Raw genomic sequence first — 12,876 nt, 5'->3', positions numbered from 1 at the left:
TCTCCTCCCATCTAGACCTTCCTTGAGAGCCTAACCCAAAGCCGGCGCTCTTATTAATACCCATACATACCTTTCTTTCAGACGTAGTTCGTCGTTCATTTTTGTCAGCTGAGAAGAATTGTCTCCAGACATTTTCATTATTGCTGCAATGTCATTTTCCAGCTTTTCCTTCGCTTTTATCAGCTGCTCTTCCCTTTCATCTCTCTCTCTAAATTTTGCCTCCATATCTGAATATATATATATGTATAGAAAAAAAAATTGAGCTGTTGTGTTATAATCAACAACAATGTATTAACTACATCCTGTATGCCAAAACTTGCTCTGGGAATATCTGTACATAACAATCCCTGTTCTCATGAAAATTATATTCTAGCAAAGAAGAGAGACAATTAGCAAGAAAGAGAATAAATCATATGTTAGAGAGTGGTAAGTGTTAAGAGCGGGAAAAGAATACAAGCAGAGACAGGAGCCAGGAAGGAAGGTGGGGAGTGTGAAATCTTAGAAAGGGCCTCTCTGAGATAGTGACATATAAGTAAAACCCTAGGGGAAATGAGGGAAGAGGGATGCAGGCAGAAGAAAAACAGGTGCAAAGGCCCTGAGGCAGGAACACGCTTCACAGTCGAGCATCACCAAGGAGGCAGATACGGCTGCAGTGGAAGCAACCTGGGGAAGAACAGCATGGGATGAAATCAGAAAGGTAACAGGACCTGATGGGAGTTAAGGAGCACAGCCTTTACTCTGAGCAAGATGGGTGCCACTGGGCCACCTTGAGCAGAGATGTGACATGATCTGACTTAGAGCTGAAAGCATCTCTTTGGCTGCTGTGCTAAGACAAGACTGAAGGGAGCAAGTGCAGAAGTGGGCAGCCCAGGTGGCCAGCTGCTACTACAGCTCGGACTAAAGATGCTGGCTGGCTGGGGTGAAGGGCAGCACTGGGCGTGGTGAGGTGTGGTGGATTCTGACTTGTTTGAAAGCAAGGCAGAGGGGATTTGCTGAGGTTTACAGACCTCCAACAAGATTTCATCACAAGAGAACACAATGAGCAAAGACTTTATGCTTGAACAGTAGATACGTGTAACCACACACTAAAACGATCTCAAATTCTAGGAAGCCTACTATATTTAACGTTTATAATAACCAGAGACATGTTCTTACCTGTTAAATTTTCTCTCAACTTCTCCAGTTCAGAAGACAGTGCGTTAAACTGTTCCTCTTTTTGGTGTAATTTATTTACAGTTTCTATTTGGGATTAAGTTAAAAGTTTAATACATCTCAGAGTTAATAAGCCACCTAAAGCTTGACTGTCTTATAACCAAATCAAATCAAAAGTTTGAGATTTGGGGTCATGGGAATACTTAAGAATCCCATTAGAAATCAAACCACTATGTAATGAACCTAAACCAAGCAAGCAAGCAAGCAATGTTCTGTCTCCCCAGATTGGAAGATTAGGTAGGCACTGAACATCCATTCTCCAGGGATCTCTTGCCTCCTTCCACTTAAAACTCAATAGAGCTACCAATGACTGAAGCTTAAGTAAGATGATACTTGACCCAAGTACATCTACATTTTAACACGGGTCAAGCTTTAGGTCAAAAAGAAGAAAGAATTAATGGGAGTCAACCTGACCACCCAGAGTTCATTACTAGAAATATCGTGGACACGATCCATTCAAACATCTATGTTGGGGGACAGTGTTGAATACATCTGCATATAGTTTGGTATGACCTTCCCCGGTGGTGCTAGTCATAAAGAATCTACCTGCCAAGGGGACGTAGTTAATGAAAGTTCAACCCCTGAGTCAGGAAGATCCCCTGGAGTAGGAAATGGTACCCATAGGTTTGTGTAAATGGAACCATGGAGTATATACTATTTTGTAACCTGCTGTTCTTACTCAATGTGTCTTGGGTATATTTGACAGGGGTGAGTCTTTTAATACAACTGGGAAACTGGACTGTATATTTCTAGAAGGCAGGATAGATTTCGGGTGAAATGATTAGGCTGCAGAGGTGACAGCAGTTTGGGAAGGTAAGCTGTGTCTGGATGGTAATGTTGGCTCTTTCCAGTACTGAGAACATGTTGGGACTTCAGGATGGTGAGGAAAGGAGGCTGAAGGCAGGGACTGAAGGCTGACACAGCTCAGTTGACTTGGTGATAGTGTAAGAGAAGTGATGATGCCTATTTTTTTTAATCTGCACATATTTTAATGTGTTAGACATATTTGCATCTAACAGTAGGTAGGTAGAAGGGGATAAACTGAAAATAAACCCATATACATTTCACACTGCTTACAAAAAAATAAAACGAATCAATTGGAGTTTGAGGCTTTAAAAAGCCAAGGGAATGTAGTGTTACTATGCACTGCAGGAACTTTATTTGAGCTGAAGACTGCCTCCCGCTTGAGGACGTGACCTCCTCTAAAGTACTCTTATGTCAGTGAGACGTACCTTGCATACTTCTCTGAAAAGAGACTGCCTCCTCTGAAGCATCAGCAAACTTTTCTTTCTAAAGAAAAACAATCGGACATTCAGAATAGACAGATCTCAAATTATAAAAAGTTCCAATAACTGTAACACTATTTTTTGTTGCTAGTTTTGTTTCATTAATGCTAACTTATGCTTAAAACATGTAGGTGTCAACTACTACCATATGCGTACCATGCATGTGTGCACATGAGTGAATGTGGTTTGTGCCTGTGTGCCTGCCTGGGCATGCACATATGTCTGTATATGTGTATGGATATGCACACTTATGTCAGTATATGCATGTGTGGGTATGTACATGTGGTGCCACGCGTATACTTTTTCTGCATGTTGCTACCCTCCAGTAGTAGAACTTCTCCATAAATCTGCCTGAGACAGCAAACAGGGTTCAGAAGTTTTTTTTTAATATTTCTTTTTTTTTGGAAGTTTAGTTGATTTATAACGCTATGTTAGTTTCAGGTGTACAGCCAAGTTATTCTGTTATACACACACAACGATCTATTCTTTTTCAAACTCTTTTATAGGTTATTACAAAACATTGAGTATAGCTTCTTGTGCTATACTAGGTCCTTGTTGGTTATCTGTTTTTTATATAGTCATGTGTATACAATAGTGACAAGCTCCTAACTTATCCCTTTCTCCCACCTTTCCACTTTGGTAACCATAAGTTTGTTTTCTACATCTGTGGATCTGAGTTCTGACATGTTTTACATCTAAGAATAATTAGAACCTAGTATCTGGAAACTAGATCTGTGTCAACTACTTTACATTAAAAAGTCCATTGCTCATTCATTATCTTTTCTAAACATGACAGGAGGGCAGGATAAAACCACTCTCCTGATTTTCCTGAGATGAATTCTGAGCTAGACACACCAAGTGAATTTTTAAATGAATATTTGATTTAAAAAATGGGCTCACAAACCACAAGCCCATCAAAGCCCACAGGTTGTCCACCTGCGTTATTCCCAAGGCCAAACTTCAGGAGGCATGTTTTCTCTTCAGAGGACGCAGAGGAATACTCTAACTTGAAAAACAAAACAGTAAGGCATCCTGAAAGTTTGGGGAGGAGGGCAGAGAAATGGCACAACACCCAAAATGCATTTTCTTAAAGGACACTATTAAAAAATGATAATCTCCAGGCCAACTTTTCTCAAAATGTACCTGAAGTACTGTGCATCAAAACTGTGGGGGTTCGTCAGAACTCTCTACAATGATACTGTGTTGGTCAGTTGGCAGCCATGGGCCACGTGTAGTTACCAAGCACTTAAAATGTGACTAGCGCAATGGAGGAACTGAATTTTCTGTATTTTTAAAAATATTTATTTATTTGGCTGCACCAGGTCTTAGTCACAGCATGCAAACTTAGTTGGAGCACATGGGATCTAGCTCCCGGACCAGGGATCAAACCTGGGCCCTCTGCATTAGGAATGTGGAGTCTTAGCCACTGGACCACCAGGAAAGTCTCGAATTTTGTATTTTATTCAATTTTAATTAATTCAAATTTACAGAGCCAAGTGGGTGATAGCTATCATAATGAATAGTGCAGTTAACTATGTATTAACATTTTAAAAAGTAGAAATATGTAATATTGGCATTTAAATGAAAGAAATATCAAAACACTTTTATCCACCACTGGTATTAGCACAGAGGTATAAAAAGTAGAAAGTAAGAAGGCACATGGAAGAACTCCCATTCCAGTATTCCTGACTGGAGCATCCCATGGACGGAGGAGCCTGGTGGGCTACAGTCCATGGGCTCACAGAGTCAGACACGGCCGAGCACACACAGACATCACTGCCTTGCCAATGGAGGGCGCCTGTGGCCCAGGGAGCTTGCTGGCTTTGCTGTCTCAGGGCAGGGAGGACAAGGCACAGGGCCAGAGCTACACGAGAAACCTAACATAACTTGGAAGGCCCCGTGTTTAGTGAAACTAAGTGGTCAGCAACATGTCAAAACGTCAATGCGTTACCAGAGGCAAAGGACAGATTTAAAAAAAGCAGTACTTACCTTTATTGCTAGTTTGGGTTTGATCCAATTCCCCTGATTATCAGCCAATCAATACTTTGCAAGAGAAAGGAAATAGGTGCCATACTTCTTTCTTTATAGAAATTATTTTGTGTTTTGTGTGTGTGTGTGTGTGTGTGTGTGTGTGTTTGTTTTAAACAGGAACAATTCAAATTGGCCAGAAACCCTGAGATTCAGATTCCTGACAGGTACTTACCAAAGTCTGCAGTTCTTTTTCCAAAGCCTCTTTCACTCGACTGACTTCACTCAAGTTTTCCTGAAGGTTATTAAGCATTAGCTCTTTTCCCTGCAGCTCTTTGGTGATGCTACTAGCCTACCAGACAGAGTTACATGGTACAGAAGCCAATGGACCAAAGGAAACAAAAAGGAATGAGAAAGAAAACATAAGACAAATATGAAAAAAATGTACGAGAAAACAAACACAACCAAACAAAACTGAAAGGAATAAAGGCATGGGTAAAAAGTCAGTTCGGTGTTGCTGCTTTTAGTTCTAAGAAGCCAATGACTTGTCACACAATCAGTTCTAGATGAGAATGTCCATGGCTATTTTTAAATAATCAAAATACAGTATTTTTCTATACCTAAATTTGGACTATCAGCATGATCTAAAACAGAAAATATAGATGCTTACTGTAATTTTTTTTCTTTTTTGTGGTGCACAGGCCTAGCAGCCCCAGAACATTTCAGATTTGAGTACCCCAAATCAGGGATCAAACCCATGCCTCCTGCATTGGCAGGTAGATTCTTAACCACTGGACCACCTGGGAAGTCCCAGCAGCTTACTTTCTAAATGAGACAGTGGAGCAGTTTCATTTTCTGGATTTTTAAAGACCGTAAGATAGGAATGGTAGTAGACTCATGTGACTGTATTTCATTTTCTGTATTTTGTACATGTTTGAAAATTTTCAACGTGTAAAATAAAACTTTAAACATGTACTAGACAATAGCCATCAGAAAAATTGGCTTTCACTGAATCTTCATGTTAAAAAGTAGACCAACCATTAGCTACATATTCTTTATTAATTTAATTTTTGTGTTTGGATTGGTAGTTCGGAACCAAATGAGGAGACTGGAGAAAAATTTTCTGGGTTTGTCATCCTCAGCTAAGGGTACTTAGCAATCTTTGCCATTCGTCTGTCCTCACCTCTCCTCATTTAACCATCACAACCCTTCCTTCTTTGCCAACAGAGCAGCTTCTTCCACAAAAAGCTCACAACATTCAGCATCAGCACCCGCGCCTCAACTAGTGGCAGGAGGACTGGGAAAGAGGATTCCTTCCTCGAACAATAGTTAAAAATGATTATGACATTTAACAAGGCTAGTTAGTAAGAAATGTAGCTGGCAAAGGTTTCTTATCATTTCCTATGCCTTGGTCAAAAGCACACTTGTCCAGAGTTTCCTCCAAAGAGCAAGGAATAGACCATGCTCTCACTGTGACGTAGGAAAAAACCCCAATGAGACATAAGTAGCAGTGCGGAGGGATCCAGGCTCTTAACCTTCATTTTGCTGTGAATGTTATTGATCACAGCAGGTTAATTTACAAGAGTCAAGTGCACTTAGAGTTCACATTCTGTTTTACCTGTGGCTCTTGTTACTTAGTCACTAAGTAATGTCTGACTCTTCTGCGACCCCAAGGACTGTAGCCCACCAGGCTCCTCTGTCCACAGGATTTTCCAGGCAAGAATAAGGGAGTGGGTTGCCATTTCTTTCCACAGGGCATCTTCCTGACCCAGGGATCAAACCCACGTCTCCTGTGTTGGGAGGCACATGCTTTACCACTGAGCCACCTGGAAAGCCTATATATGACTCGACAGACAGGCAATGGGAAAGGATGTGATTACCTTTTAAGCTTCTTATACATTCAATTCATTTACCTCAACACCATCATTTTGGGGAGTTCTCTATTTTCAAAAGAGTTTATAGATTGGAATCAAGCTGAAACAAGAGATCACAGCAAGTCCAGAGACAAAATATCAGATTGGTCAAAAAGTTAGTTCAAGTTTTTCCATAAGATGTTAATGGAAAGACAAGAATGAACTGTTTGGCCAACCCAATAATAAAGTATTCTGATACGAGGAAACCAGAATCTATCCACACCCTTGAGTCATTATTTTCTCTAATCTCCTCAGATGAAACCATACTCAAGATGCTCAGAAGATACTCCACTCATATGGGAAATTAGGTCAGCACCAGTTTTAAGTCAGGAGTCTGGAGGATGAATGACCTCAACTGAAAAATAAGGTACAACGCAAGATAAGAAATGGAGGAGAAAAAAAAAAAAGATGGAGGATGTCGCTACAAACCTTGCCGCTTTCAGCATCCTTTTCAATCGCTAAGTTTTTAATCTGTTTCTCAGCTGCCTCAAGCTGCTGTCTGAGGTTCTCGATTTCCAATTTACCTTCGGAGCTGGCCTTCTGAAGCGCATCAAGATCCGAGAGCTTTTCTCCGGCAGCCTTGAGCTGTGATGTAAAATGACCGATAACCTTGGTTTGCTCACTGCACCTGGTTTGCAGCACCTCTAGCTCCTTTACCTTTAGCTCGGCTTCCTGCAGTTTGTTTAAGGCGTCCTCCATTTCCACCAGGTGCTGGTCTTCCGCTTCGTCCAGCTTCGACTGGATGGCTTCCAGACTGTTCTCCTTCTCTTTAATGACTTGCATCAGCTTAGCCCTTAGGGCCTCGAGCTCTTTCGCGTGAGCAGACCTTTCTGAGTCTTGCTTGTTCTGCAGATTTTCTATTTCCTGCTGGTAGTCCAGTCTCATTTTCTCTATCTGCGTTTTTAACTCGGCGAATTCGGCTGTCTCGGTGCCGACCCCCTTGCTGAAGGACACCTTCAGCTCCTCCATGGCCTGCTGGTGGGACGCAATGGCTGTCTCCAGCTTAGACTTCCACAGGGCGATCACGTCTGAATTCTCTTTGTTGGCGTGGTCGAGCTTGCTTTTCAGGGATTCATTCTCTTTGGAAAGCTTCTCTGTGGCGGCCTGCAGAGCCTTTAACTCCTTCTGGTGCGTTTCTTCCCGGGCTCCAAAATGCTCCTTCAGAGAAGTGACTTCTTTCTGGTGGTCACTATGGGTGGCTTCTAACTTCTCCTGCAAAGCACTGATCTCTTGCAAGAGAGACAGTGACATGTCCACATCCCCCGCTGGCTTATTGGACTCCAGCCGCCTCCGCAGCTCAGCTACCTCCTGCACTCGCAATGCAAGGTCTTTCTCGAGCTCCATGATGCGGGACTTTTCTGACACCGTGGCCACCTAGTTAGCAGCAGTCAAGGAGAAAGAAGAGACCATTTAAATGACGAATCACTGATGATTTTCTCTAAGCTTGGAGATCTTTAGGGACTACCCCATCTCAGGCAGCAGTCAAGCCACCAAGAATGTCTATGTGTCAATCCAGGCCTGACTGTGGCTTAAGCCTGGTTCTGGACACTCCAATTCAAAATATAGCCCAATTACAGTCTTTGGCAAACTTTTCACCATTTTGAGATGCTAAAGGAAAATAAAACTGAGTTTTATTGAGCTTAACTCACCCCCCAAATAGCTCTTTTCCCTCCAAAGAACCTTAAATCAGGAAGAGCACCCATTAACTATAGTTAGTTAATATAAACAGTACCTTTAAAAGTTCTTATATATTTGCCTTCTGGAAGAAGAATCTTTATTTTGCCTACTCTACCCAAGGGGTATAAACGCTTATCAATCTGTTGGCAGTGACTTTACAGAAGTGTGCTCTCCGGTACAGCAGCCATGAGCCACATATGGCTACTCAGCACTTAAAATGAGGCTGTGAGAGTCACATATACATCAAATAATGACGACTTAGGGAAAAATAGAACATATCTTGTTAACAATTTCTTATGCTGAGTATATGATGAAATTATAATAGTTCGGATATATTGGTTTAAATAAAATGTTATTAATTTCACCTGTTCCTTTTAACCTACGCATGTAAATGTGGGTATCAAAAAATTTTGAATTATAAAACATCTGTGGCTCATGTCATAATTCTATTGGGTAGCACCGGCATAAAAGTACCTAGCAAATATTTCAGTAAATACCATGACAACTGGAGGAAAAATGGGTTGACCAAAGAACAAATTGACTAGACTTTTTTTTAAGAAAGGACAAGGAAACAATGGTTACTTCCCTGCAATGATACACAGGAATCTTACACAGAGTCCTTCCCCCTTTTAGAGTTTGTAACCGCTCACCGTCTTGCGCACATGGGTCGCTGCCCTAACCCAGTGGTTCCCCGACCTTAGTGTGCGCGCGAGCAGGCCCACACACACTGATTCTACCTGAGCTTGGGGACAGAACCTGGGAATCTACTGTTATTTAAGCTTGGACCCCAGGATGAGGAAAACCATTTTCCTAACCTTCGTCCTTTTATTCTTAGGAAGGTATTTCCCTCTGTCGTCTGATAGGCAGTCAGTTTGGTGCACAAAAAAATGTGGGAAATGGTAGCTTCAGGTATAAAAATTTACTGGGCTAACCTGGGAAATAGAAGGGGACCTTGAATGATTTCAAAACATCAGTGAGTCCCAAATTTCACAGATCAAATGTCCTGCAGGGTGAAGGCTGGTTCCCTCACTGCCTTTAACAAGACAGGAGGCAATGGATGTATGTTTCCTTCAGCCCTGTGGCCCACCAACAGGCTGTGAGGTGGATAAAGACTAAAGGGTTGACCATGAACAAGAAAATAAAGCACTTGGGACTCCCAAGGCTGCATGATCAAGTCACTGAACATTTCAGAGCAGGGTCTAATTGTGTTTCAAGACTGTAGGTATTTGAAAGATGGTAGTTCATTGACTTAGCTTTTTCTGGGGTGGAGGTGGGGAGGTGAGGACTCGGAGAGCGTGCTACCGCAAAATAAGGTACATTATTAAACTCCATTGCTACGAGGTCTATAATACAAATAAATTGAACCCAACGGGGCACTAATTCTTAATCAGTCACAACAAAACAGTCAAACTAAGGAAATGCCAAGTAAAAAATGAGGGAAAATAATAGTTTGATTATGGAGCATTTTCACAGCACTTCTATTTTTTATTTTCCCAAATCTGCCCTCGGGTGAAACTATCTATGTGTCTGCCTTTCCCACCATAAAAGCCAGGTTACTGTTTTTTATTCTTGCTAATGTCTCTACAGCACCAAGCACACTGTTTATAAACTGGGCTTACTGGCTTAGAGGAATTTTACAGCACTTCCCAAAAAGGAATGTGGGTGATGGGAAATTTGTATGGGTCAGTAGTTAGTTCCATACTTGGCAGACCAAGAGTGAGGATCAACAGGACTGTTACAGAAAGGTAATAGTTTGAATCTGAAATACTTGAATAAATTGTGCTGTGAATGGATGCTTTCTTATCCACTGAAAATTAAAAAAAAAAAAAAATTGTTTGCTGACAAAGCTGTATAGGAGAGCACTTCAGAAGTTAAAAAAAAAATCCTTACTTCAGTAGCCAGCCACACCACAGGAGCCCAGTCTTCCTATCAGTCCCTTGTATTTCCCAGATCAAGTCTGACTCTCAGGTAACAAGTACATGGCACCAAATTACCAGGATTTTTTTCCTTACCAAATACACAGAAGACATCTTTAGTTTTGAGGCCAACTGAGAACATTTTCTTTCTTCTTAAAAAATAAAAAACTCACGACTTAGAGAAGAAAAATGACTTGATTTTCTAGATTTTTTTAGATTAATGATTTCTTGAGAAGAGAATTTTTTACAAACACTAATAATTCAAAAGAAAAAAATCAGGACACCAAATTTGATTAGAGACAGAATAATTTTTGAAATTTTAAAATTAAGGATCTTGGTGATTTAGCTACTGACAGTCAAGTTCAGGATTTAAAAGATATATACATACATGTTTTCTTATATGTGTCTCAGATTAGTTCTTAAATCTTTTAGCACAAAACGACTTCTGTAATAGACTGACTCCATCCTGTAGTGGTTAAGAGCACAGACTTTGGGGTCAAATAGCCCACATGCAATGCTGGCCCAACTATCTCAATTAGCTGTGTGAGCTGGGACATACTAGTTAACCTCTCAGTGCCTCAGTGTCATCATCTGTAAAATGGGGACAACGCTACTACCTCCCTCATGGGAGTGTGGTGAGATTAAGTTAACATCTGTAAAGTGCTGGGAATAGTGTATATATAAATAAATTTCACTTGTTTCATTTTTGAAGTGAACACATGACTAAACCACTGCCTCCTAGGGCCAAACACTGTGAGCTGGGGGTTGGCAGAAGTTATTCTGTTCCCAGCACACTTCTCCCTCCTGACCACTGAGAATTTAACCTACTGGGCAACAGAAATACAAAGAGACCAGGTGCCAAGGGAAAAAAAAAATTGGGGTGAAAATCTTTAACTCTCATTAAAAGGAGCCAATGTTTTCCATTCTCTTCACCCAAGAGGTCAGGGAAGAAGGCAGAAAAAGAGAGCTAAAGTAAAACAATAACAAAAAAACTACTTAGAAAACCCACTAGGAATATGAGAACAAGAGGACAATTGACTGCTGGTGGCAAACAGGAGAAAGGTTATTTCCTGGTATTCATACAAAGACCCTCAGATGCAGCTGTGGATGTCCATGCAGTCTGTAGAGCTGCAGAGTTTAGATGATGAGTTTGGCCAAATTAACCAAAGGAATGAATCTCCACCTTGGACACAATGTTCGACGTAAAGCACCTGGGCCCACCCCTCAGCCTACACCCATGAGGACCCGGGCGGTACCAGGACCAGCAGACTCAAGTCGAACCACTGGGTCAGGGTTGTAGGCCAACTGCGGGGCCCGTCACCCGCGGTGTCCATCGTTCACAACCATGGATCGGCTTCGTTAAATAGTGAAAACCATTACCCTAGTGTCTTCTAACTCCCTCTGGAGTTTGTCAGCTTTGGTCTTTTCAAAGAGCAGGCTCTGTTCAAGCTCCTTAATGCGGGCATGCTCCAGTTTGGTCTGCGTCTGTTAGTAAAAAGGAAGAGGAAGAAACACAACAGTGCCACCGTGACATGCCAGCACAGGAGGAGAAAGGCGCGGCATGCAGGCTGAGCCACCAGTACCTTCCGCCAAAGGGTGGACACAAAAGGTGATGGAGAGGGGATGAGGGTGGACTGAGATGAAGAGGTTGGGCGGGCTGACAATGAATACTATGGACGAGAGGATGAGGTGGGCAGGGGACATGAGCTCGTCTACTGAGAAAGAAAAAATGGAACACACGTGAGGTAAGATGAAAAGTGTCAGACGCATGCAGCCAAATATACGTTATATTGATAAGTGAAGTTTATCAGCACAAATTAGAATAGTTAATATTCCTCTAATCTATCACTTTCCCTCCTCCCCGCAACAGCTACTTGACATTAATGTGTATGTAACTGACTCAGTGACTTAAAAAAGTAGACTGGCCCTCAAACTGAACATCCATCACTCAAATATGGACAAGATTAATGTCATAAGTCTACATCTGGTTGGTAAGTTCCTAGCGCAGATCTCTATACTTCTGCATACAATTTGATGTGAGCAAGGGTCAAGTATTAAACCTAACAAAGGAAGTCTAGGAACTGCAGCTAAGGAAACCACATCAGTGGTGCTGGCTGAGATGAATGAGAAGGATCTGGGATTCTTAGCAACATTCTCATACAAGCCACGGAAGTGGGCTTTCCAAAGAGTGTCACCAGGAAAAAAAGAGGAAGGGGATTCGATTTAAAAGAGAAAATTCAGTGACAGTTACGCTTGAGAGCCTCCATCCCTGGAGCTCAAAGCAGGAGAAAAGTTTAGCTGGAACTGGGAAGGGGCTCATACTCTTAATCCTAAACCAATCACTTCTCCTCAGCTCAGAGGTAAGAAATATGGTGACTCAACAGAAAGGCAAGAGTTTCAACTCCATGCGAAAAGAGCCAGTAAGATCCTCACATGTTTTAAAACCTCAGATTTTGATGAAACCTGATGGAGAACCCAGAGGGCCATCTCTTTCAAACAGTCTTAAGTGTGGCAGAATCTTATTCAACTTGAAATCATCTAGATCAGTCTGAATGGACCTCTTTCCCCACTCACTTCTCCAACCAAAGAGTTTAGCCACGTAATCAACTGATAAAACCTGTCAACAGAGCTGCCCCCAGCAGTTTCTGGTTATTCTGTGGTCTTAACTAGTTGGATCGCTCCGTCTGGACAATATAAGGGAAAAGACAACAAACCCTAAAGTGACAGAAAGCAGGGCAAAGCTTAAGCAGAAAGCAGAATCTTTTATGTTATAAATATCTTTACTCACTCCAGTGGTACTCTAGGGATTTCAATGCATTCAAGCGGTCAGTTTGCTTGTGAACCAGGTATAAAAAACCATCACAGAATATTTTAAAAATAAACAAAAAAATTTCTGTAAACATT

The 12,876-nt window shown here is 41.6% G+C and overlaps 1 protein-coding gene across 2 annotated transcripts in view; it reads right to left on the bottom strand.

Annotated features, from left to right (window-relative positions):
• The window catches only part of CLIP1 (CAP-Gly domain containing linker protein 1), a 118,087-nt gene that overhangs the window by 43,527 nt on the left and 61,684 nt on the right, over positions 1 to 12,876 (bottom strand). Inside the window, exons 10-15 of one of the 2 annotated variants that reach the window (XM_052654311.1) lie at positions 11,353 to 11,457; positions 6,809 to 7,753; positions 4,702 to 4,818; positions 2,445 to 2,502; positions 1,156 to 1,239; positions 71 to 227 (exon numbers count right to left, since the gene is read on the bottom strand). In XM_052654311.1, the coding sequence (XP_052510271.1) occupies positions 71 to 227; positions 1,156 to 1,239; positions 2,445 to 2,502; positions 4,702 to 4,818; positions 6,809 to 7,753; positions 11,353 to 11,457 (1,466 nt within the window). The remainder of the gene's footprint in view (positions 1 to 70; positions 228 to 1,155; positions 1,240 to 2,444; positions 2,503 to 4,701; positions 4,819 to 6,808; positions 7,754 to 11,352; positions 11,458 to 12,876) is intronic. The other variant, XM_052654310.1, reaches the window with a different exon arrangement.

The sequence above is a fragment of the Budorcas taxicolor genome, chromosome 17 (genome assembly GCF_023091745.1).
Source record: "Budorcas taxicolor isolate Tak-1 chromosome 17, Takin1.1, whole genome shotgun sequence".
In the NCBI taxonomy this organism is placed as follows: Eukaryota; Metazoa; Chordata; class Mammalia; order Artiodactyla; family Bovidae; genus Budorcas; species Budorcas taxicolor.
The sequence above is the reverse complement of the archived record's forward strand: the minus strand, read 5'-3'. Positions and strand labels throughout refer to the sequence as shown.